Genomic DNA, 26,562 nt, shown 5'->3' with positions numbered 1-26,562 from the left:
TCTTCTTTTTCTTGGAACTCTAACTTAGAGAGAAATTATACATCTCACTTCCATGTCGTCACCATATAGAATTTCTATTAGATATCTGCACAACTACTGAACTGCCCGTCTGCTCTGTATTATGTCCAAGAGATCCTAATGCTAAGAAAGAAAAAGATCCTAAAGCTACCTAATGACAAATCGCCAACGTATAATATTCCTAAGACAAAACACCACTGAAGTACATTATGCCTAACCTGAGATACGAGACAAAGTTGGTGGGGTAAATTCCATAAATTGCATGAAAAAATTCACGAAGTGCAAAAGCCATGTGGCCAACATCCGCTCTTCCCCAAATATCGGTCGGTCTTCTGCTATCCAACATGAGCCACTGTGAACAAAGTCATAAATAATCATTAAGTACTTAAGTGTCGATCAAAAACACTTGTACCTTCAATGAACCGAAAAAAAAACGAAAATTAAACATGCTGAATTCCTTCCGCTGGACCTTAGGAAGACCAATTTTTAGCGCAAATTTGAAATGAATGGAGTTATTTGAAATGCTGGTAACAACTATGATATTTGCTCATTAACGTCATATAGGAAGGTTGTGGTAACCGTGCATATAGTAGGGCCAAAATGGCATGAAGCACGATGCAATTGCGTACGCGGATCATCTGGAGGCGGTGCGGTGGAGCGTAGCGATTAGGAGTGCACTGGAACCCTTACTGGCACCACCTATCACTGCAGTTTGCGATGTTCCCACCTCGGTTCCAACTGCTGCCTCCACAGTGCCGTTTCGAGCGCGTACGCAAATGCACCGTGCTTCGTGTCGTTTTGACCCGACTATAAATATTACTGTGATCGAAAAATAGTAAGACTTCAATCGAAAACTTCCGTGTTTATCCACCTGCACAAATTTGTCCTTATGTTGGCACAACCTCACTGACATCTGTGTCAAATTTCATGACAGGAGCGTCGGTTGTTAATGAGTCACGCTTGTTGACGTTTGCCTCCAAAAGTTCATTCCTCGATTTTTAAAATGAGTGAAAAACCCAGCAAAAAAGTTAGAAGAATATGCAATATTATTTGTTCCAACACGATAATGATATCCCACGCGGTTTTTGTTGTTCGCGACGTTTTCGTCAGAAATTCCACTCAAATCGTTCCGCGTTTCCTATTTACCTGATTTAACGGTGTCTGACTCTTTCCTGTTCCCGAAACTCAATAAGCACCTTAGTGGTCATCGTTTTGACTCGATTGAAGAGATAAAAGCGGCGCCGGAGAAGGAGCTCAAGTGCATCCCGGAAATCGAGTATAACAAATGTTTCGAAGATTGGAAGAAGCGCTGGTGTACGTGTATTGCTGGCTAAGGCAAGTACTTTGAAAAAGATGAAATAAATGAAGAATAAAACACCTACTTTTTTTTATTTGAGAAGTCTTACTACTTTTTGGTAGTATATATAATGTATATATAATGTATATATATATATATATATATCACACGATTGTAGTGATCTATAGCCACTGTTTGAGTGTTTCTAACCGCAACGACATCTCTGTGTAGCTACACTAGCTACAATATACTTCACTATATCTCTTAAAACTTTGTGTGAGGGGGAATAACTAACTCAACTCTTCTATGTAACTCTGTTCTTCTATGTAGCTTTTAAGTTATAAACATTTTGCTCAATACAACTGCATAAAAGCAGTACTGCAGCACAAAACGAGTGTCATATTCGTGGGATATCACCACCTCAAACAACTCCATTGATAAATTCTTGCGCTAAATTTTTTTTCAAAGCTGTCAAGCGCAGCAAATGAAACGCTCTTTAAAAACGATTGCGCAGACTAACCTTCAACCGATAGCTTTGACAAGCTTCAGTAAATGCATGGAAAACCGCATGTAGGATATCGGAAGGCAGTGATGAACAATGTGGTAGAAGTGCGGTCACAAATAACAGCCCCGCAACACATTCATCTAGTTCTCTAGTAACCTAAACACACTATCAAAGCAGCAACGACAGATTAAGAAAAAAATAGTATTGTAAATGTCACTAAGAAGCACACCACACTGAGCTGCAAAATTGCTTTGAATATAGGGTGAAGAGCAATTTTCGGTGTCCAGCTGGGAGCTGTCTGCACTATTTGTCCTGCAATGATAAAATAAGAACTACTCTCTAGAAATGTTCTAATCGACATACCTAAAAGATCCAATGTGGCCATAACTTTCTTTTCCCGTATAGTTTCCGACAGAGAGTCCAGGAACGTCTATATACAATGCATTTTTCAAAATCAGTACATTCGCAGGAATTTTTCTTGTACCTAATGCGCAACAAAAAAAGACTGCACAGTAAAAACATTCCTTTGGAGAGGCTATTGATAAAATCAAAGATAAATTCGGGCAGTTGAACACTAATACTCAAGCGGCTGCGCTCGGAGTAGCGTGGTGGAGCTACCGGTTGGGACCGAAGTGGAACCATCGCGGACTACACGTGCACACCTGCACATGTACCCACACATTAACTACGGGACCAATGAGACTCATGTTGATCATCCCAAATTTAAGAAAATACATATATGTAACCAAGGTCAAGCGCATAGTTGGGAAAAAGCCCTCTTGAAAACGGCCCCCACTCCACATTCTTCGCAACACAAGCACTCATATAACAATCAAAACTTTAAATATAAGAAGTAGAATTAAAGAAGCAAATCGGACGCTGAGTAAACAAACTAAAATGAAATAGTGTAATATAAGAAATATTAACAAATAGTGTCATAATAAATTTTACTAGATAGTGCTATGGGGTGGGTGTGCCGCAATCGGTTAGAGGTCCGTTGTAGCCACACGGTCGATGGTTCGAAAACGTTCTACCCCGTGTACAGGCCATCACGCGTTCCAAAAACCTCAAAGATCATTAATTGCAGTAAAACGTATGGGCGCATCCCAAGTGGATTGTTGCGCCAAAGACTTTGTCCTTTTTTATCTGTTTTATAAGACTAAAAGTAAAAGAAAAAAATATAATATAAGTGCCACAGATAGCTCATTGACTCGAAATTAGGACTAGAAGGTTGACATTGTATATGTGCACTTATAAGTTGAAAACATGAACGAGTTCTCAGCGTGAATTCTACAACACAATCTTTTTTGGCACTGATTATAAATGTTCAAGAGTTCGATCCCAGCGAAATCTAGATTTTTTGAACGAAAAAAAAAACAACTGATAATGCGCATGCACGTGGACAAGGCTGGCGCGGTCCAATCGAACTCGCTGTTGAAAATAGTGCCCCGACACGCTCGAAGCCGCATCTTCCGGGCCGTTTTTTACGGCAATTAGGAAGAAATGGACGGAATCACCCTCCACTCCTCATCTACAACCCCGTATATGCATTGCCCACCTGAAATCTATACCACCCTAGATTCGCTGGGTGATGCTTTTAGCTACGACTACCCTCTCCTCCAGTCCTCCCCTCATCTCTTTCTTCCTCTTCCCTCAACGGTTACGATCCCATTCTCACCCCTCCTACGATACGCACGCTTGACCCGATACATAACACAAACATGCACATGCACACACACCCACATACACATATACACACACGCAGACCTACACCCATGCACACGCACGCTTGCATTAGCTACAGGACAAATAGGACACATCTTTATACTTCGAAATTTAAAACATACATAAACACAACCTACTAACGACAAACAGAATTCGTTTATTTGGTCTTTGCATATCTTTCTTCCCACTTTTGAGGTTATTTTTCAGGTCAGTGCGGTTTTTGAAAGCTTTTTTTTGTCTTCATGTAGAGATTGGCGTTGATTGTCTGATTATCCTCCAACAGGACAGAACACCTTGCCAATTCCAGAATACAAAAAGGGAAAAGAAGACATGCAAAGACCCAAGAGATCCTGAAAGCTGAGAGCAGCGGATTTTTTATTGTGCAGCGCACAGTGGAATGGTCTGTCTCTACGTCCTCTTATTGGTTTTTCGATCGAACGTTGAGTATCAATCAATATAAATCTTATGAAGACTGAAGCTACTTGATGCCGTTGATCTAGTTACTTTATCCTCCGGTGAGTCCTCCGTTCTTCCAATGGTTTTTTTTTAACTGTCGAACTTTTAACTTTTTAACGGCGAAAACGAGGAACGGTAAAGATGGTCCCGGCTGATTCTCCAGTCGTTCATGAAGACGTAGACAACATAGACAACGTAGACGACGTAGTCTTGGATGTTCTTCTAACCACAGAGACGCAGAAAACTGCGCAGTTATAAGGAGATATGCAAAGAAGAGTGGTGTGAGCTATCGAAATTGCCGAATAAGTCAAAGAATAATAGTGTTAGATAGAAGAATACAAGATTTTGTATGGTGTTCCAATAAAGAAAGGGAGTGAGTTTGTTTTTATATCACCTTCAGAAAGTCTAGTAATCGGGGAACGGTCAAGATTTACCCGTTTGATGTGCCGCCACATATCCAGGAGGCTAACGAGCGTCGTTAATTCCACCGCGCGTCTCCTAACAGCGTCGTGATCGCTACAGTAGCCTGGTTGCTCCTCTTGTGCTACGTCTCGCTGACGCCCCTCCCACACCACCCTCCCTGCCCATTTCGCCGCGCCTGCTGCTCTTACGAGGAGTTTTCTCCACCGCGCCCGCAACTCTTGCAATGCGCTTTTAGAATCGAAGGAAAAAGAAAATGCCTGGCATTAGATTTTGTTTGAAACTCTATTTAAAGTATACTTGTAAGTTAATATAAATGAAAGATGTTTGTATATATGCCATTTAAAAATGCGAGTGAAATGAAAATATCCTGTTTTGACTTGTTACATGGAAATTAATCATCTATCTCTGGGCTCAGTAAAAATGGCGTCCAACTCCTAACGAGGCGCGAATAATGCCTCGCAGACATACATTGTGCTTGAAGGTAGATCTCGAAGATACAAGGGTCTCTGTCCGCCACTAATACACCTACCCTGTCATATTGATTTTATGTAGAGAATAGATACAAATAAGCGATAGAACGCTGTTGAAAGAAGTTTGAAGAACCATATAAAGTTTTATTCTATAACACGTACAAGGAAGTACTAAAATATTTAAGTTTCGCTCCATATAAACATTATATCCATACAAAATTTTGAAAAGGTAAAATGTAGAAAGGAGTTCAAAGAACAATGCATACAAAGTAATAAGGAAATAAAGTTGTTAGGCGTAAGTTGCTGCAGTCGAAAGTTGAACATGAATTCGTTGAATGACATCGTGACAAACACATACTTATGCGCTGCGGGTTTATATGGAACAGTTTGGGCGTGACATGTGTGAAATTATGAGGCGTATGAAAATATATTCATTTCTTTTCCTTCATTCTTCTTATTCTTTTGTCTGCAGCATCTTTCTGGGATAATCTTTATTTGTTTGAAGTTGCTCAAGTGAGGTCAATGTAGAACACGCATATCACTCTTATCAGTCATCGTATCTTTGATTCTTTGATACTGTATGATATGTCTCTGATAATATATCTTTTAATTGGACAGAAGGATCTAGTTTTTCTCCTTAAATCCCGATCATATGCGCCCAATTTACTATTTTCGTACACCAGAACTTGGTGCGTCAACTCGTTCTACACTCCTCTCCTTTCTAAATTCGTAGTATCCACTGCTTCGTCGCGGCGCGAATGTCGCGCGCAGCGTTGATTATATAGCAATAAGGGGGCGGATAGATGATCTAAGACGGTCGTTGAGGATGTCCAGCTGGTGGAGTGGCAGCCGTGATTACGCGGAAGGGAGGTCGGGAGCGGTCAGCAGGTTTTCACGGGTACCTGTCGTCCCGTACCCCTAGAAATCTTATCAAATTTTAATTCTTTTCCTTCCTGTAAATTCCAAGAAGTCAGAAATACAGAAGGTCCCTCTGTCTAGAAATAAATTGGACTACAAAAAAGCTTGGGAGTTACAGCATAACGATAATTCTTATTACCGTTACTTTTGAAAGCTGAAATGTTCCGTTTCAACGAAAATTTTTGTGCACGTAATTTGAAGCCATTACATACATCCTCATCTCATATTTCACGAGAAGATTTCTCTTGCTTCTGGTACGGATACAAAATTGAGATCACCTCACATCACAAAACTGCAGTGAATGTGTCTGATCCTCCAAAACAGTTTAGTAGATAGTGAATTATGATGCAGCGTATGATTAGCGATAGGTAAGCAGAGTCAGCTGTTTAGGTGCCAACGAAAGTGAATCTCTTTAGGACACGCACTATCGCTAATTGCTCTGACGAGATATGACCGGGCATGCTCGAAATTCCGCCCGGACCATCCTTACACGCACCCAGCGAAAACGACAGCAAAAGTCAAGCCTTCACATTTACATATGAACATCACGAATCCACACCCTTTGCGACAACTTGTCCTTAAAGGAAGTGGCTGGAAACGATGATCGGTAATTGCGCATTGCAACACTTAATAGCGTCAGCAGACCATTGAAGTGGTCCTACCGTAGATCCCACCCATCTCACCGAACGCAGTGTAAACAAAGAAGCTTGGAACTTCCAGCAATGGCTTATTACAATCATTCCTTAAAATTTGTAAAGATGAAGAACAATTGAATTACGGTAAAATTTCGAAGTGAAACACTATGTTTGAAGTTTGAAAAACTTGTTTCTTATTCGTTCCTTAACTTATAACACAGACTTTTATTTTCCCATCTGAAGTCCTATTTTACTTTTTAGCGTGTTAAAATTAATGCACAAATAAATAACTATTTAACCTCGTTCGATCGATATACTGCTACTGATCTTCTAAGTACGATGGATAGTTATTATTGTACTACTGTATTTGGAAGTGTCGGTTTGATGAGTATGGAAATATATAAAGCTAATCCTCGCCTAATGGCACAAATAGAAGAGAATGAATAAGCCAGTATGAGGACTGAACGTTAAAGACAACGTATAACGAAGTTGACGTAGTGTGGAAACATCATGGAAAAAATAGTTTGTGGTGTAGTTTACCAATTAGAAGCGGGCGTGGTTCCACTCACTTTTCCCTGATCGTCGTAAAAAAAAAGGTGTGGGAACGGTGTTTTTTTTTCCTACAAGGTACATTACGCGCATCCAAACCCAACCTACTTCGTAGCAGCGAACGCCATTTTCCAATATGATTAGAGGAAACAGAGCCACACTACGTCAATATCGCTGCCTTTGAACGATGTCTACCTACCTTCTGTATCTATACAGAGCGAATTACTAAATGTGTTACATTGCTAAATTTCCACCAAATGCAAAAGCCAAAGCACGAAACTCTCACTTTAGATGCCGATTGGCACTTTTCGTGGGATGAACAGATGGCATCGCACTCTTTTTTCTCTCAAATAGATTATCAATGTTTGATTTAACGTATACCTTTCCCACGAATTCCACCTTCCAACATTTGCTACATTGCAAGCCTTTTTTTATTTCTTCAGGAGCAAATTTCATCTGTCACTGCACTGGAGATACAACTCCAGTGGGATGGGCCGAGCTTACTGAACACAACTAGTCTAAGAAGCAAATTCGGCTGCACCTAATCGGCAAAAGGTTCTTGACTGTACCTTCAATATCGTGTCACGAAATTGATGTAATATGGAAACCTTACAGAAGATAAGCAGGTCGATATGAAGTGTAACGGACAATAGAAAATTCATTTTCGGTTTTTTTTTTGCTTTTTTTTTGCGCTTCACTATGATGTTCTTAGTTTTCTCCCTAATTGTAGTCCTATTATGGCCAGTCTTATTCTCTGTTTCTATATAAAGATGGCATTCCCTGAGGATCTTTAAACGATAGTCCCCAAATACAAAAGCGGATCGTTTACAAAAGTTTACAACATTTCAAAGACGCTCGAATTGCATCGCGAACAAGTAAATCGCGCCATAAAGCGTTTCAAAGAGACTGGAAGAATTAAAAATCGTCCGAGAAGAGGACCAGAACCAAATGTGAGGACCTCTGCCCTTCGAAAGACCGTCAAGGACAAACTTCGCCGAAATCCCGAAAAAAGCACCACAGAATTGGCTAAATAAGATGCTCAACTATGCAAAGACTGATCAGAGATGATCTCCAATTGTATCCTTACAAATTCGCCAAAGAACAATGCCCTACAGACGAAATGAAGGCCTCGTGGTTGGAAAAAATGCAGAAAGATGAAGACCCTTGCGTGTCTTGACAAAAAACAAAAAAACTTTGGCCGAATTCTCTTCATGGACGAGAAGTTATTAACCGTTGAACGATTCCGAAAAGCGCAGATTCAACAGCAACTGCTGTCAAAAGGATCTCCAAAAGTAGTCAAGGTCGAGAACTCATTTTACACACTCCGTGTGTGTGGGCTGGAATATCAGGTCTGGGCAAAACCAAACTTGTTTTTGTCCGAAAAGGGGTTGAAATTAATGCCGAAATCTATCGAAAGCAAATCTTGAGGATGTAGTGATTCCTTGGGCCAAAGAAAACGCTAAAGACATTGACTGGACCTTCCAAGAAGATTGGGCACCAGTCCAATCTTCTTGCACCAGTGCAAGGAAGACATTGGAATAGTGTGAGACCAATCTGACGCGCTTCTGGACGAAGGACCTTTGCCCGTCAAGCTCGCGCAATCTCGATTCTTTGGATTTTGTTAACTGGTCCGCCTTGGAGCAAAAAGCCTGCTATTTTAAACACAAACCACTGGATTCGCTGAAAAGAGCCCTGATGAAGGCATGGACGAAATCCCGCCGGGAAAGCATCCTCAAGATCTTCCGGAAGCGATTGAATGCTTTTATTCAAGCTAAACGCGGTAATTTTGAATGTGATGTGTGAGACTTTATGTAGAATTTTTGTGGATTGGTGCAAAGTTGTGTGTAATTTTTTGTATCACACTTCATGTAGACCTTCTTGTGTAGTTCGAGGTGCAGATTACGAATAAAACCCGGGTCCATCTAACCGTATTTAAAAACCGTTTGTTTATACGAGATATGTCAGAAGACCGCACCCTTATGTAAACGCCGCAACCAGCGAAGAGTGACCGAAAAGCAATGAGATATTTTGAGAAGAATGCATCGCTGTGACCAACGAGCTGGCGCCATATCAGGACCTTTGCGGGTTTGACCTATGGGGTCAGAGGCGGGGGCATCGTTACTAGTTAATACTAGCGGCACAACTGTCACAACTGGTGGTCCGCTAACATCACGATTTCGTGGCTATCAAGGTGAGCGCTGCTCTGCTTTTCTGACGTTGCTTTTAAGTAATCTGTTTGCCAAATCATATCTTGTGGGATGACGGGGCATTTGAGAGAGTAGATTACACGTGTCTTTGATTTTCCCAGGCTCTGAAGAAGGCGACGACGCCGAAACGTTAGCCAGAATAAAGATCAATAACAATCTTGGTTCTGCTTAAGAAATTAGTACACAATCAATGAGATATTCTTAACAGACTTTCGAACTCGACTAACAGACAGTCGAACATGGGCAATACTCTTAACAGACTATTGAAACCAATAAATAGGCTGCTGAGGGAACCGGATCGTAGGCAAGGCCGCGTCCTAACGTGCTGTAGGAACAAACACTGTTTCCCACGCCCAAACTCAAGGGAATTAGAGGAATTGCGCGAGGCCACGATTATAAGGCAAAAGTTGCGTCATCAGTCGAAAAGTGGTGATGAGAAGGAATGGACGTCAAGAGCAAGACAGCTTGAAAAAACGTGGGAAGAAAAAAACTCGCGGAAAGCCTATGCTTTACTGAAACAGCATGCCGGCAAGATGAAAATATGTTCTCCAGCCCTCAGCACTGCCAATGGAGTGGTTGCCACTGAAGATCACCTTGTTTTTCGAAGTTGTCGAGCGGTAATCCTTCTATTTGTCCCGATCGCGTGCCAGAGTCGCTCAGTGGTTACTTCTTCCGCGTGGGACACAAAGACCATCAAATTTTTTTTCTTTCGAGGACTTTGTGAAAAGTCTGACCATCACGTCGGCGGTCTTTCTGTGGTATCGCGTTGAACCCAGTTGCTCACTCCAACGGTTGTCGTTGAAGCGCATCGGTCCATCTTATTTTGCTGTACTTAGCAAATGCGGCGGCGTCTCTGATCCTCGATCGCTGACGTTGGACAGAACTTCGAATACTGCCCCTCATTTGCGTGAAGCGGGATAATCCTAGCATCACTATTTTGATTGAACGTTCAGTGATGTTCACCGCATTTTCTTGCAGCTGACAAAGTGCCAGGTTTCTGGAGGATGGGTCAAAGCAGAAAGTACTGTGATGTTGAAGAGGTGAGCACAGAGCCGCGTGTTTCTGGTCTTTTTCACTACACTCTCGATGCTCGACCGCTTCCGTCTCAACTGAGTCAAAGGGCTTCTTCAAGTCGATGAAGGTAGGACAGAGCGGCATCCTGTACTCTCGTAATACCTCGATGAGTTTCGAAACGGTGTGAATGTGGTCAATCGTGCTGAATTCTTTTCGAAACCCTGCTTGCGCGCATAGCTGTCCTTGGTCTCATGCTCTTAATATCCTGTTTAGGATTACTCTTGTGAAAAGATTGTAGATAACAGAGAGTAGACAGATTGGGCATAGTTGCCGAACTCTTGTTGGGTCTCCCTTCATATACAACAGCACGGTCTTGCTGGTTTCCAATTGTTTAGGAACCTCGCATTCCAACAGATAACGAGTGGACGCCTTCACTATGCATTCACTACATCCATTATATTGATAAGGACTGGCGGTGCATTCTTCAGATGTTCAGACCTGCTTCTGTCGGTACCGTGTGAACCACGATTGTTTACCGCTGCGGCAGTGTCATTTGTAAAAAAAAAAAATAATTGACAAATGCAGATGTGACAGTTCGACAACTTATGGACATGTATACATACATATACATAAACATGTATATATACATATACACATATGTATGTATTTATTCATTTATATGTATTTATTTATTTATTTATGTATTTATTTATTTATATGTGTATTATATACATGTATATATATATATTGCTTGGCGCATTTATTTCAGTAGCCCCTCTCATGCGCTTTTGTGCGCTGACTCTAGTGCATGTGTCAAAAGTACTTTTTTACTCAAAGATATATCTAACTGAAATCCTCAAAAATTTATCCAGCTAGGTATTCGAGAGATATATTTGCACTACACATATATGAACCACACACTGCCAGTGACACTACCATACTTGCAGGAGAAAAGGAAAGCTTCGCATATCAATGATAATTATTCACAATAAACGTGAACCTTTCTGCAGCAATCTGAACGACTTTCAGAGGCAACTTTCAAATACGTAGATGGGTGATGGGTTATAATGTACATGTGTGTATGTGTGCATATACTTATGAGTACATGTCTATAAATGTGTGCATGCGTATACATGTGAATGTATATATGTGTGTACAGTTATGCATGTGTATACGTGTATAGGTATCTGTGTTATGTATGCGCATGTGTGTTTTAGATTTCGCAGGATCTGTGAAAGCTCTATTTGTTCTGCACCTAATGTGTGCGTGTATGCGTGTGTATGTGCGCGGATATATACGCATATGTGTATGAGTAAGAGCGGGTGTAGTGTAGCGGTTAGAGGTTCCGCTTCCTGCACGATCGACAGGAAGTTCGAATCAGCCCTAGTGCTCACCAACTCTTTCATCCCTCCGAGGTCGATAAATTGGCACCAGACTTGTCTGGAAGGGTGAAAACACTAACTTGATACATCGGCTAGCCAGCACAAGTCATTGCATAGGCCAGTTACACGTTCGTGAACCTCAAAAGATTCTGAATTGAAGTGAACCTGGGGCGCATCTCAAGCGGACTGGTTAACGCGAGACACTTTATCCTTTATCCTTATGTGTATGTGTACATGTGTATCAGCGTAGCTGTGTATGATCACATTTGTGTACTGCGCATGATGCAAATTTCGTAGTATTTAGATAACTCCCATTTATCTCCTATTTATATGTAAATGTGTGTATATGTGCGTACATGCATGGTTATGTATTTATGTATGTGACGTATTGTATATGTATTTGCATATTTATATGTATGTGTTACCACGTATATACGTATTTATCTGTATCGGCTCTTAAAAAAAAGTTAAGAAGAAATCAACTAATTGTTACTTATTAGTGAAGTAGTTATTACAGGGTGCCCCATAAAGCCACTTTTTTCTTCTTTTCTTTTTCTTATTCATTGTCACAAAGTGGCATGGAGGTGACTCTGGGAGTCGAACTGCCATGCACAGCGTAACTTTGTCCTCCGACAGGATCTCCCAAACTGAGGAGTTCGAAACATCCGACTTCTCGAAATCAGAAGCCTAGCTAAGAGCAAACCACTGTTAAGATTTACCATCGTCTTAGCAAAATGTCGCAGGGTCGCTCCCTGATGTCGTAAAACCTGCAGAAAATAGTACAAGCTAAAAATGTCGTCCTCTGGCATCACAGCTTGTAGCAGCTTGTGGAGAACTCTTCCCTTCAGGTCCAGTCGTTACTCCAACACTTACTTGTTCCCCGAATCTCTTCCTGAATCTTCATCTAATCTTTCAAACCTGCCACATCGTTCTAGGATTAAACTGCATTCCTAGCTTTCTTTTCCTGATACTGGACTTTCTTTAGTCATAATAGTAAGAGAGAACAGCAGTCTACACAATCTAGATTGCTGGAGTTCGCTCGACAATTATCAGCAGTCGGTCGTAACGATGCCGCTGTTTGATGCTAAGGATCCGATGCTCTTCTTGAGCATTTAAAATTCATGTTAAGCTAAGCTAAGCTCTGGCGGTGTGTTAGATGAGAGCATTCTCTCAATAAGTTGGTATGCAGTTTCACAGCATTTGCTACCACAAAATGAACATACCTTACTCAATCATACTTAATATTAGTTAGCTGAGCTGAGCTAAGCAGTTTGAATTCAATGTTATATTATGGGCGTTTCCCTCGTGGGAGTACTGGAGGCACATCGATTTCATTGAATTAGACATATTTTTGCTCTAGATGCAGCACAAACTTGACAACTGGATCTTAACATATGGTGCGCAGGGATATGGCAAACAGTTGTGGCAAAAGTTTCGGTCCCGTCGATTTACTGATTTTCATGCACTTTCTTCGAGGACTTGATTAGATCTCAATGTCTTCTTACGCAGGCCATTAAAGATGGCAATCGCTTTATAAAAACAAAAAAAAAAAACAAGTGGTAGGACACACTTTATACATACATACATACATACATACATACATACATACATACATACATACATACATACATACACACACACATACATACATACATACATACATACATACATACATACATACATACATACATACATACATACATACATACATACATACATACATACATACATACATACATACATACATACATACATACATACATACATACATACATACATACATACATACATACATACATACATACATACATACATACATACATACATACATACATACATACATACATACATACATACATACATACATACATACATACATACATACATACATACATACATACATACATACATACATACATACATACATACATACATACATACATACATACATACATACATACATACATACATACATACATACATACATACATACATACATACATACATACATACATACATACATACATACATACATACATACATACATACATACATACATACATACATACATACATACATACATACATACATACATACATACATACATACATACATACATACATACATACATACATACATACATACATACATACATACATACATACATACATACATACATACATACATACATACATACATACATACATACATACATACATACATACATACATACATACATACATACATACATACATACATACATACATACATACATACATACATACATACATACATACATACATACATACATACATACATACATACATACATACATACATACATACATACATACATACATACATACATACATACATACATACATACATACATACATACATACATACATACATACATACATACATACATACATACATACATACATACATACATACATACATACATACATACATACATACACTATATATATATATATATGTATATGTATATATATATATATATATATATATATATATGTATATATATATATCACATATCTGTGACGGCAATATCCCTGCTATTAATTTCGCAATCTAAAGTGCATTGACAGCTCTGTGTTTCAGTGACCAATGGGCGAACCTATTCCTGCAGTCACAAATTAATAGGGTGATTCGAATACATTTAACTATTACAGGACCCATATCCACTACACTCAAATAAAAAACTTCAAAAGATACCGTATTGACTCACCTTGTCATGAGGCTCCCTAATCTTGCACAAAAGATCGAGAGCTCGATTTGAATGAGTTTCCCCATAGTACTGGACCAGCTGGTGGATCCCCTCACCTGTATGAGCACGTATATTTGAAAGCAATAAAGCCTACATATTCCTTTGTAGCAATTTTATGCAATGTCTACCCTTCGAATTTGAAATAAAATAAGAGGACTACGCGGATTGTTTTACGGGATATTATTACAGTTCTGAACAGCTGTTTTTCTTCTGCTAACATTCTCTAAACCCAAAAACCATGAGAAACCGACTCCACCATTCTGCAAATTCTTCTTTTCAGAATACGAAAACTGAAAATTCCAGAGTTATGAGAGAGACCTACCGGTGTTACACCAATTGAAAATTGTGTCATATTGTTTTTCATGGTGCAGTCGGGCATAGCTCTAAGATTAACGAATCAACAGTGAGAATGAAGTGTAAATATCGTGTAAAAGAACTATCATTCGTATTTGATGCCCACAGTTAGAGACAAAATAAAAGATGATAATAATGAAAACCAAGCGCAGTAGTTCTTCTCAATTCTCCTACATAGCTTCAACCATAAAGGGTAATGGTAAAACCGGCATTTAAAAGGTTATAATGCAATGTAGCAGCAGAAGCAGCGACAACAACGCATTATAGAGCGTTTTATAAACGTACATCAAGAAAAGTTGAAAAAGAAGTAATTGGAGAAGAAATCAAAGCGACAAAAGCGGTATGAAGCAACTCCAGCATATACATTAGAGCAACAAGAAGGGACAAGCCAACTAGAAAGAAGTGAACGGAAAAAAAAGAACGCAACGGAACGAAGCGGCAAGTAGTAAATTTGGAAAAAGTGTATTAAAGTTGATAGCTAAGTAAGAAGTGGAGACGTACAGAGATTCCTTCTTCCAGGGCAATCACATTACTCACATACATAATGGGGACGTTCTGCAATCACGTTAATCTCATCCCTAAAGGAGAAGTTCTTGCGATTTCAGAATTTGGCCAGTAGATATTTTTTCCCATTATCATCAGCGACGAATACAAGCAAAAAAAAAATGAAACATTCACACTCACTGTTCTACGATAACTTCCACTCCAGAAGCCCATGAGCACTCTCTATAAAATGTGCTAATTCCCGGTTGTTTGTTCCAAGATCAGCTTGTAGAAATGGAGTTATCCACCAAGACTAGTAGCGCCCCAAATGTGGACAATAGACGGCTAAACACGGAATAAACGACTTTGTGTTTGCCCTAAAACGAAGGTGGATTTGAGAAACGGCTCTCTACTTCTGCTTTGCGAGGATGAACTAGTACTCTCTGTGCATTTCACATTTCGGCCCAGCAAAAAGCTTGTAATTAACCCACTTGGAAGGGTAGGGGAGGCAGCTAGGTGTTGAATCTAACAAACAAGCTCTAACTGTCTGTTCCAAGGGGATGTAAAGCCACCCAATTAGTTGTCATCCGTTGCATTCAAACTTACCAAGCTTTCATCCCTCTAAACAGCGGCGAAAGTCTTGACTTTTGAAGAGCGCCTGGTATAGCAACACTGTAAAAGTGAGGGTGCAAGCTTCACCTAGTACCGGCGCGGAACAGTACAGTACACATACAACTCCAGTACATAAAACGTACGTAAATACGTACACAGCTTCCACAGGAAGCAACTGTCGAAGATCTGATTATGTAAGAGAAAGATGATCAAGTACGACACCATGGAACTTGTCGAGAAGACATCTGAACCAATTCAGTATTCTTGTATGATCCATTAACTTTGAACAGAAAAGACGAATGTGCCTCAGCGAGAAGCGTAACCAGAATAAAATAGCAAATGCAGGCTTCAAGTGAGATAGGAGGAGAACGTTACACACTTTATTTGTTGTTGGTTCGTAATGTATCAAACCGGGTCACTGTGACGAGTTGCTAAACTCTTTGGAATACATCCACTATTCACTCCGTTGGACCCCGATCCAAAGCGCATCGCGATTATTGGAGGAAAAAGATAAAATATAGTTAATTCGTTAAACTCGAACACCAATAAATCTACAGAATAACGATAGAACATCAGACGAATGTGTCAACAACTTTACATTCGGTGTGGAATGCTTTGTGTCGAGGTGAGACGTTAATTCTTCATTACAGGCGGGCAGAAACTTATAGTAGGGTCAAAACGACATGAAGCACGGTGCAGTTGCACAAGTGGCTGCGCTTGAAGCGATGCGACGGAACACAGCGGTTAGAATCTAGGGAGGACTTTTGCTGACACCATTTCTTGCATAGTTCACGATGGCTCACAACGACTCAAACCGCTTTCATTTTGACCCGACCATAGTTTCTTTTGCCCGCCCTCAAGACTTTAGTTTGCGGGGATTGGAGCACAACTTTTCCTTGGCGTGACTAGACGTATTACTATGAAGAGTGCGATAGTAATAAGAGATAGTAATAACTGCAAGGAGACTGTTTGAAACTGTCTTTTTTTTTTGCCCGGATCCCTCAGTCAACTACTGCAAGGTCAGTTGGTAAGAAGTTGCTTCCAACAAATCAGCTCCTGTCTGGGATGGCGCAACTTCCTTCCGTCACCTAAAACCTGAGAAACTGAGACAAACAACCTGTCCTAATGGTTTAAATTAACTGTTCTAAACAATAAAAAGAGAGAGTCCCCTGTCTGTGAGGGAGAGTCTAGTGTAGCAGCATCAGCATAGGGTCCCAGGAACCATATCGGCTCCTGAAACGGAAAGGACTGAGACGATAATCTGTGCATACAACGCTGTTCAGTTATAAGCAGCGGTTGAAAATCTGGAGATGCAAGCCATGGAAATCAAGCACCTCTGCGATGAGACAACATCCGCCGCATATGACCCTGGGGGAGAGCTGTTCCTGGGAATATCTGACAGTAGAGATGGTGGCGCCGGTATCCTCATCAACACTAGTGTCGCCACGGACATCAATTCTTTCGAACAAATTACGAAAAATAATTGAACGTTTACGGATAAGAGGATGTGGTTCAATGCCAGCTTTGAACGTATTTGTTGTCCACACTACAGCATCAAGCTACGAAGAAAAGGAAGCTGAAGCTTTCAATATGAACCTGGAAAGTCCTTCAGAGAATATTATGGCTTCTACAATGTCACCGTTGGTGATTTTATCGCCAAAACTGGCTCCAAAAATGGAACGAGCAGAGAGAGAGAGACGGAGGGGGAAGCTTTCCATGTATATCGTGGCGACTACTCATGGAGATTCGCAATTCCAAAAGCTCTCCTCTCTACTCTGGACACGACAGTCGCAAAAGGGAGTGCACCATAATGAAGTAGAGTACACATTATCGGTAAAAGGTTTTGCCTGACAGATGTCGATGTTGTGCCTAAGTTCTATACGGAGCCATCTCCTTCGAAGAAGATTTTCCTTTTCACGGAAAGAAAGCCAGAAGAATCACAAATGGAAGTCCCAACATAAATATTCATTACTCGCAGGGTTTTGAGAGGACATTGGCAAAGGACTACTTCGAAGAGGAATAAGACCAGCTCAAAGACCATCTTCACGACTGTTCAAAGAAAGCCGAGAATTTTAAAACCACCAAGAGATGTATGCCTCCGGAAGCTCGAACTAATAAGTCATCGTTGAGCCGCACGAGCACCACACAGATCTCACGTCCTAGCTCAGAGGCTTTGCAGAGGGGCAAGACAAATAAAGGAATAGTTCGAAGTCCGGGACCCGTCACATCCTACTTTATAGCTTTCTGACGCGCACCACTGCTTTTGCACCAATTCAACGCCATTGACACACACACACCATACGTACGCACACCATACATACACGCTACAACCACCACATACAAACACACCATACATGCACACACACACGCAAACGCACACACACACCATACATACACGTTGCACCCACCACATACAAACACACACCATACATACGCACACCATACATACACACTACACCCACCACATACAAACACACACACACACACACTATACATACACGCTACACCCACCACACACACACCATACATACGCACACCATACATACACGCTACACCCACCACATGCAAACAGCTAAGCGCGTTAACGTAACAGCACATCTGGATTTGGACTTCATTGCTAAAAAAACTTCAAACTGTATGAACATTGAATGTTTAGAAGATCATTAACGGACGCACTTATGAAAAATTTTCCGAATCAGCAAAGGCTTCTGGATTCCTCGATGATGACACGTATTATCGTCAGAGTATTCAGGAAGCTGCACAGTTTCAGACAGCACCAACGTTGCGAAGTTTTTTTTGCTTGCTTTTTTTCTGCTCAGTTACTGTGAAGTCGCAAATGCTGAGGAGCTTTGGAATGAGTTTTCGGCACCGTTGGCTGACGATTACATCAACAGGGGGCTGGGAGCAGAAGAGGATATTCTTGTCGCCTATTTCGACGTCGCAGATCTGATACTACTGCTTATATAGTAGTAGTATCAGATCTTCATATATATATATATATATATATATATATATATATATATATATATATATATATATATAATAGATAATATATATATTATCATATATTATATATACCTTCATATATATATATATATATATATATATATATATATATATATATATATATATATATATATATATATATATATATATATATATATATATATATATATATGAAGGTCTTTGATTCGTAGGAGGCACAATAATTCGGGCCAAATCTCTGCCAAGCAGTAGTATCAGATCTGCGACGTCGAAATAGGCGACAAGAATATCCTCTTCTGCTCCCAGCCCCCTGTTGATGTAATCGTCAGCCAACGGTGCCGAAAACTCATTCCAAAGCTCCTCAGCATTTGCGACTTCACAGTAACTGAGCAGAAAAAAAGCAAGCAAAAAAACTTCGCAACGTTGGTGCTGTCTGAAACTGTGCAGCTTCCTGAATACTCTGACGATAATACGTGTCATCATCGAGGAATCCAGAAGCCTTTGCTGATTCGGAAAATTTTTCATAAGTGCGTCCGTTAATGATCTTCTAAACATTCAATGTTCATACAGTTTGAAGTTTTTTTAGCAATGAAGTCCAAATCCAGATGTGCTGTTACGTTAACGCGCTTAGCTGTTTGCATGTGGTGGGTGTAGCGTGTATGTATGGTGTGCGTATGTATGGTGTGTGTGTGGTGGGTGTAGCGTGTATGTATAGTGTGTGTGTGTGTGTGTGTTTGTATGTGGTGGGTGTAGTGTGTATGTATGGTGTGCGTATGTATGGTGTGTGTTTGTATGTGGTGGGTGCAACGTGTATGTATGGTGTGTGTGTGCGTTTGCGTGTGTGTGTGCATGTATGGTGTGTTACACGATTCTTTTTATAATTTGACCAACCCATTTACGCTTTGCTTTCGATATATATATATATATATATCGAAAGCAAAGCGTAAATGGGTTGGTCAAATTATAAAAAGAATCGACGATAGATGGACTAAAACAACGCTAGAGTGGATCCAAAGAGATGCTAGATGTCATCAAAGAAGGGCGCCAACGAGATGGGGTGACGTGTTCACTGCACGAATGGACTAGCTGGGAGCTGAGCTGGATACGGCTCAAGGACATTTTTAACATCACTCACGAAACTTGAGGGATGACGGCGAGGGAACAGAGCGAATTTAAGAGATAAAAGAAAAAGCAACGCTGTTTTATGTCTACAACTCTTAGTAGGGACCTTCTCTGCATATTTTGTAACCTTCAGCAACTTCTTCAGCATCAAAATTTGTTCTTTCACTCATTTTATTGTTCTGATTATATAATTTGCTCCGCAATAAACAATATACCATCGGAGAGATCCAAACGACAAGAACATCAGAAGAACGTGAAACATAAACTTCAAAAAGGCAGCATACCACGAGTCCAATGTGGTGAGAGAATCCGCGGGAAAAAGCTAGGGATGGGATTGTGGGATCACTGGTGGTTCCGCTCATCTCTCCTTTATCGTCGTAAGAACCACTATGAATATGACGAGGTACGTTAGAAGGCTTCTCTATGCACACGTTCCGGTCCTCTTAACAGCCAGTTCATTGTTTCTGCGTGAATAAGATGGCAAAAAGATATCACTGATCTTTGGCCGATCCCACTTGGATGCGGCGAGTGCACGAGGGTGCAACTGAAATCGTCTTAAGAACATCGTCTTCTACCCTGTTTCTTACGACGATCAAGGAGAGGTGAGCGGAACTAACCCTAATCCTGAAACCTACAACCTTAACTCTAGCTTTTCCGGCGGATTCCCTCACCACGTCGGATTCGTGGTATGCCCCTTCAACGAAATAGCAAAGGAAATATGTTTGCACAATTCCCGCAACAGATTCACATCGCTGAAAAGCTAGCAGAATGCGCATTTTTGACAAGAAAAATTCTTCACTCACACGGATGGAAATGAAGGGCGGGTGCGCATCAGGAGATACCATAGATACCATAGATGGACATGAGCATAGAGTGATGTGTAAAACTCAAGAGATAGCTAACTTCTAATCGGATTCAAAACTTGAGAAGCTTAGAGCTTGGATTTATTTGTTTTTGCAATCCTATTCGTAGTCGCCTTATTTTTTCTAGAAGTATATATTATTCTCGCACTCTTCTAAGCATGGCTTGTTTTAGTTTATTTAATTTTTATTTGTTTTAGTTTATATTAGACTGTTTTATTGGTGTTCGACTGATTGTTGATGCTATCAATCGTCTTGACAAGTGCGAAAACGGCCTTGCAGGTACACGATATCGCTGCATGCATATCTTGCGGATAGGACGCCGTTTGATCGCCAGACAATGATTTTTTCTAGCCATATCGATCTCTTAAACTTGGAAAAATATGGAGTGATATATACATACATAGATATACGTATAGATTGGCGAGTACAACTTGAAGCCGATTTTTTACTTACATAGAGATAGAAATCGTAACTGTTAGAACATATTATAAATATAGCTCTTATGTAGTTTCCTTCGTAACAGAGCGTGAATCAAGTAACGATAACTCACTCGCCTCTTCATACAGAGCAAACACCGGAATGCCTCAACCAATTTCTATCTCAAGATGCTCCTGCGCCCTATACTCACCTTTATGAACTTTATTTACATTGCCTCCTCCAACTATAAAAGTCGTAGGGTGAGTATCTCACATTATATAGTGTTATGTAGTGGGCGTGACTTTACACAAGATCAATGGAGGTCACAGCTATCGCATTTCGTTGCCTTCTTAAATAATTAATAGGTTTCACTTCTGCACTCTGTCATTCCATCACTTTTCTGTCATCCATGGAAGTATAACGCCTTTCCCGTCATTTTTACCCAGCAATATTCATTCATTTACAAACGAGTTTCTCATTGTAAACTTCATGTTTTACCATTTCATTTGCTTATACACTCGTTTTATCAGGCATAAAACAAACTAATCGAAATATCATCTGGTCCTTCGGTGTAGCCTAAAGATGGAAACTGCGCCTGGGTAGCGTATCGCTGCTGCAGCCAAACCACAGCGGCTGCACCCATTTTACTTGGGTACCTCCTGAGCGCCCTCCCTCGTACGTGCTTCAGGCGAATTGTATGGAGGTAGCCATGAGATGCAAGTGCATTTTGCTAGGTACCCACAGCTCCCACGACAACCTATCCTTAAGGGGAATGACTGACAACGGCGTTCGTTATTTGCCCTGCGTAGTAATTAGCAGCATCAGCAGACGGTTGTGCAGCGTTCGCCTTCTGCCCCGCCCAACAAATCGTCCATCAGCATTTCTCAAAACAAGGCGTCTAATAAAGCGCGAAACATGCTCCTCGGAGGCACGCTATCTCTGCTATTGCCTCTGTATATATACGCATATGGAGAAATATTAAACGATTGCATACGAAACCAGAAAGAGGAAATAATTGTATTTTTTAAGTGCATAAAACAAACCAATCGAAACTTTTAAGTCTCAAGACTCGAGAAGATGAAGTGAGGTTTATCGAAATTCTGCTGTATGCAGATACAGGCAACAGATTTTTGATCTGCTGGAAAATATCCATCCTTGGAACCGTAGGTTTGTTAAAATACAAAGTTTTTATATATTAATACTTATATATTATTATATATTATACTCTACATATTAACTTTAATACAGTAATAGACGATGTTTTAAAGTAACAGACTTTAGGAAAGATAGAGAAAACAAATTTGACGAAACGCGAGAAGAGCAACAAAAAAAAAGATGAGTATAAATAATGGTTTGAAAAAACGAGCTAACATTGGAAAATGTCAGATTTTATCCTCTGTTTCTGAGCCGCACAGTCAATACAGTGATGTATTGACTAAATGTATCACAAAATTTCCGACTACTACAACAGTTATCATTAGCTTTACTTGAATAGCCTGCTGCGGAGATCACATCGATTTCCGACCTCTCGCTCGTCGATGCGGTACGTGCAATGCGCATTCTCATAGGAACAAAAGTAATTTTTTAGAAGGATTGGGGGAGGGGAAATGGAGCAGGGCAACGTAATAATCGTACTCTATAACCCGAACTCTATATTGTTCCAAACAAGCCACTGAAACACACTTTGGCGGCAGATTTTGTTTCCGCGGCCGCGTCGCTGCAGGCCACATTGGAGCAGAGGAGCCTCGGCGCGGGCTTTTACTGTTTACTATCCGCAATGGTGAGGACATGTAAAGCTTTGTCCTTCATTTTCTGTCGTTCCTTCAACGTCGTTCTTCTCAACAGTCCTGCATCACTTTTGATACGCTATTGCTCCTTTTCAAATTAATTGCTACGTTGCTTATATGAAAGAGATGTTTCAGTAATTGTTTCCTTTAATTGAGACGGACACGAGGTTGTTACAATCCTTTATTCGTGGCTAACGTTTCGGCAATATCGCCTTCTTCAGAGTCTGAAAGGGTGAAATCGAACGTGACTAATCCGATCAAACGCCTTATCCGCCCAACAAAGAAAGTCCTACGTTAACCGTTGGGTCTCATAGCTACCAGTGGAAGAAAACATCGTACCTAGGATCAGCTGACTATCCTGCCACTGCTAGATACCTGATGTGAGGTGACTAGCGCAATCAAATATCAGCCTTAAATAAGGCGCGAGTTCCCGCGTAATGGAGAGGCATTCCTCCTTGCGATTCATCTTTGGGGTCTTGGAGTAGATCCAAAAAGCCTCCAGAGCCTTGCGCGCAGCAATGCTAGGTTCGCGCGCCAAAATCGTGATCTTAACTTCAAAATCTTCTCCGTTATGACGCCGCACCCTATGACCACCTGATTCAGTGGAGTCACATGATTTCCTTTTGCCGTCCAGGTGTTCTTTGATTCGAATACATAGTGGTCTAGCTGTTTCTCCTATGTATTCGTCACCACACTGCACATAGGAAATCATATAAACAACACATGAACTCATGCAATCACCCTCGTTGTTATCCGGGCATATTTTGCACTCCGGTGTAGTGCAAGTACGATCATATAGGCGATTCCGAATGAGTATTTGCTTTAGGTTAATAGGGGGAGCTCCACGATGGCAACAGGTTCTTCAAGTTTAGCTTAGAGAGGTGTGTTTCTTCTACATATTTCCGTTCTTTTCTCTTAACGTATGCATTCAGCTTTTGTCGTCTCTTCAGAGTCGTTCTTTAGGTAAATATAGCTTTACTTTGGGTGCGGAACAAGAGGTACCTGTGAAAAATGGCAGACCGCTCTTGTCCTCCCTTCAGTACCGCGCTCCTCCGCGTAATTACTACTGCCGCTCCACCAGCTATACATTCTCCACGACCGCCTGAGATCACCTACACCCCGCCTACCTATTGCTCTCTGATCAACGCCGCGCGCGACGTTCGCGCCGCGACGAAGTGGTAGATAGTGCGAATTTTGGAGAGGGAGTGAAGAACGAATTGCCGAAGCGAATGCTAATGTACGGATATAGTAAACTAATCACATATCATTGGGGATAAAAGAGAAGAAGTAAATCTTTCTATCCAAGGTAACTTTACATAAGTAAAAATTATCTGAAAAATATGCTCCAGGGAAAAGAATAACATGCATATATTTTCACACATCTTATAATTTAACACACTTCATCCCCTAAGGCTTCTATATAAACTAGCAGTGCATAAGTATGTGTTTGTCACGATGCCATTCAACGAATTCGTGTTCAACTTTCAACTGCAGCAGCTATAATAACAGCAACTTTATGCGCTTATTACTTTGTATACATTCTTTAAAATCCTTTCCACAATTTACCTTTTCAAAATTTTACATAGATATAATGTTTATATAGAACGCATGTCAAATATTTCACTACTTGCTTGTACGTTTTATACAGCTTTATATAATAAAACTTTGTATTGTTTTTCAAACTTCTTTCAACAGCGTTTTACCGCTTCATTTCTATCTATTATCTGCATAAAATCAATATGACATGTTAGGTGTATTAGTGACGAAAAGAGACCTTTTTCATCTTCGAGATATATCGTTAGGTACTGTGTATGTTTGCGAGGCATTATTCGCGCCTCATTAATCGTTGGATGCTAGTTGTAGATGTAGTTTTACCCAGCTGGATAAGCAAAGAGAAATCCTTAGAAAGCGAAAAAAAAAGTGAAGGAGATAGCATAACACCGATCAGTGGGACATTTTTTGAAGCATCTCTCGCATTCTCAGAGATGGATGAGTGTTTTCCACCTAACAAGTCGAAACAGGATAATTTCATTTTCACTCGCATTTCTAAATGGCATGTCACTTATACAAACCTATTTCATTCCTTCCTTCTTTTATATTAACTTACAAGCACACTTTATGTAGATCTTCAAACAACTAATACCAGTTACTTTCCTTTCCCTTCGACTTTAAAAGCGCATCATAAGAGCTACAAGCGCGGCGAAAGAAAAAAATCGTAGTAAGAGCGGCAGACGCGGCGAAATGGGTGGGGAGGGTGGCGTGGGCGGGACGTCTTGAAGACGTAGCACGAGAGGAGCAATCAGGCTACTGTAGCGATTATGACGGTATCAGAAGACGCGCGGTGCCATTAACGACGCTCATTAGCCTCCTGGATACGCGGCGGCACATCATACGGGTACCTCTTGATCCTTCCCCCTTTACTTTCGATACATTACTGCTCTTTATTCAAGTTTATTTCTACGTTACCTATATTTAAGAGGTATGTTTCTTGTGTAAGCTTCTGTTGTTTTCTTTTCATGGCTTTACGTTTTTATCTCCTCTCGTTTCTTCAGTATCGTTCCTTTCACATGTCTTTCTTTACTTCCGATACGCTATTCTTCTTTTTTTAAGTGCTCAAAGCTACGTTGCTTATTTGGAAGAAACCAAATGAGCCGAAGCACGGTGCAAGTTCGCAGGCGGTCAATGGGTCTGCCTGTTGGTATCGGGGTGAAATCACCTTTACCTCTACTCGCTCGAGTGGTCCCAGGTGGAGTATCCTTATAAGGGATAGTAGATTATGGAGAGGAGGGTGATTCCGTCCATTTCTTCCTAATTCCCGTAAAAAACGGCCTGGAAGATGCGGCGCCGCACAAGGCTGGCGCGCTCCAGTCGAACTCCTTGTGGAAAATAGTGCACCAGAACGCCTGAAGCCGTATCTTCCGGACCGTTTTTTACGGCATTTAGGAAGAAATGGACAGAATCACCCCCCTCTCCGTAGTCTCCCATCCCGTATACGAATACTCCACCTGAAATCTGCATTACCTCAGATTCGTGAGGTGATGCCTTTAAAGAATCTATGGTCATGTAAGCTAAAGTTACTAAGAGAAAAAAAGGAGCTTCAAGAAGTAAGAGTGCAGGGTAGCAATGAGAACCTGAATAAAGGACAACAACGTATAAACTATGAACAACGACTACAATGATGCTAAGAGCGACTCTGAAAAAAACGACGGTAATTAGAAAGCACACATAAAGAGAAAACAGCAGGAGTTTATAGAAGAAATATTCCTGCCAAATATAGGCAACGTAGAAATAAACTTGAATAAAGAGCAGTAATGAATCAGAGGTAAATATATACTGATGTAAGGAACGACTCTGAAGAAAAGAGAGAAGATAGAAACGTAAAGCCATGAAAAAAACAACAACAAGAGTTTATAGAAGAAACATACCTTCTCCATGTAAGCAACTTAAAAACTTAGCAATAAACTTGAATAAAGAACAGTAATGCATCGGAAGTAAAGATAGACCGACGTAAGGAACGACTCTGGAGAAACGAAAGAAGATAAAAAAGGAAAGC

General features: G+C 40.5%; 2 protein-coding genes across 3 annotated transcripts in view; both read right to left on the bottom strand.

Annotated features, from left to right (window-relative positions):
• RB195_024253 (uncharacterized protein) overlaps positions 1-26,562 on the bottom strand; it is a gene marked incomplete at both ends in the record, with an annotated part of 134,705 nt that overhangs the window by 104,668 nt on the left and 3,475 nt on the right. For both annotated transcript variants that reach the window (XM_064211959.1, XM_064211960.1), the window contains 5 exons: positions 237-370; positions 1,836-1,976; positions 2,050-2,132; positions 2,184-2,250; positions 14,348-14,442. In XM_064211959.1, the coding sequence (XP_064067839.1) occupies positions 237-370; positions 1,836-1,976; positions 2,050-2,132; positions 2,184-2,250; positions 14,348-14,442 (520 nt within the window). The remainder of the gene's footprint in view (positions 1-236; positions 371-1,835; positions 1,977-2,049; positions 2,133-2,183; positions 2,251-14,347; positions 14,443-26,562) is intronic.
• On the bottom strand, positions 9,984-10,361 carry RB195_024254 (uncharacterized protein; the record flags this gene model as incomplete). Its single annotated transcript, XM_064211961.1, has 1 exon — positions 9,984-10,361. One exon carries the CDS (start codon positions 10,359-10,361, stop codon positions 9,984-9,986), a length of 378 nt encoding a protein of 125 aa, XP_064067841.1.

The sequence above is a fragment of the Necator americanus genome, chromosome X (assembly GCF_031761385.1).
Source record: "Necator americanus strain Aroian chromosome X, whole genome shotgun sequence".
Lineage (NCBI taxonomy): Eukaryota > Metazoa > Nematoda > Chromadorea > Rhabditida > Ancylostomatidae > Necator > Necator americanus.
This window is presented reverse-complemented; position numbering and strand designations above follow the sequence as displayed.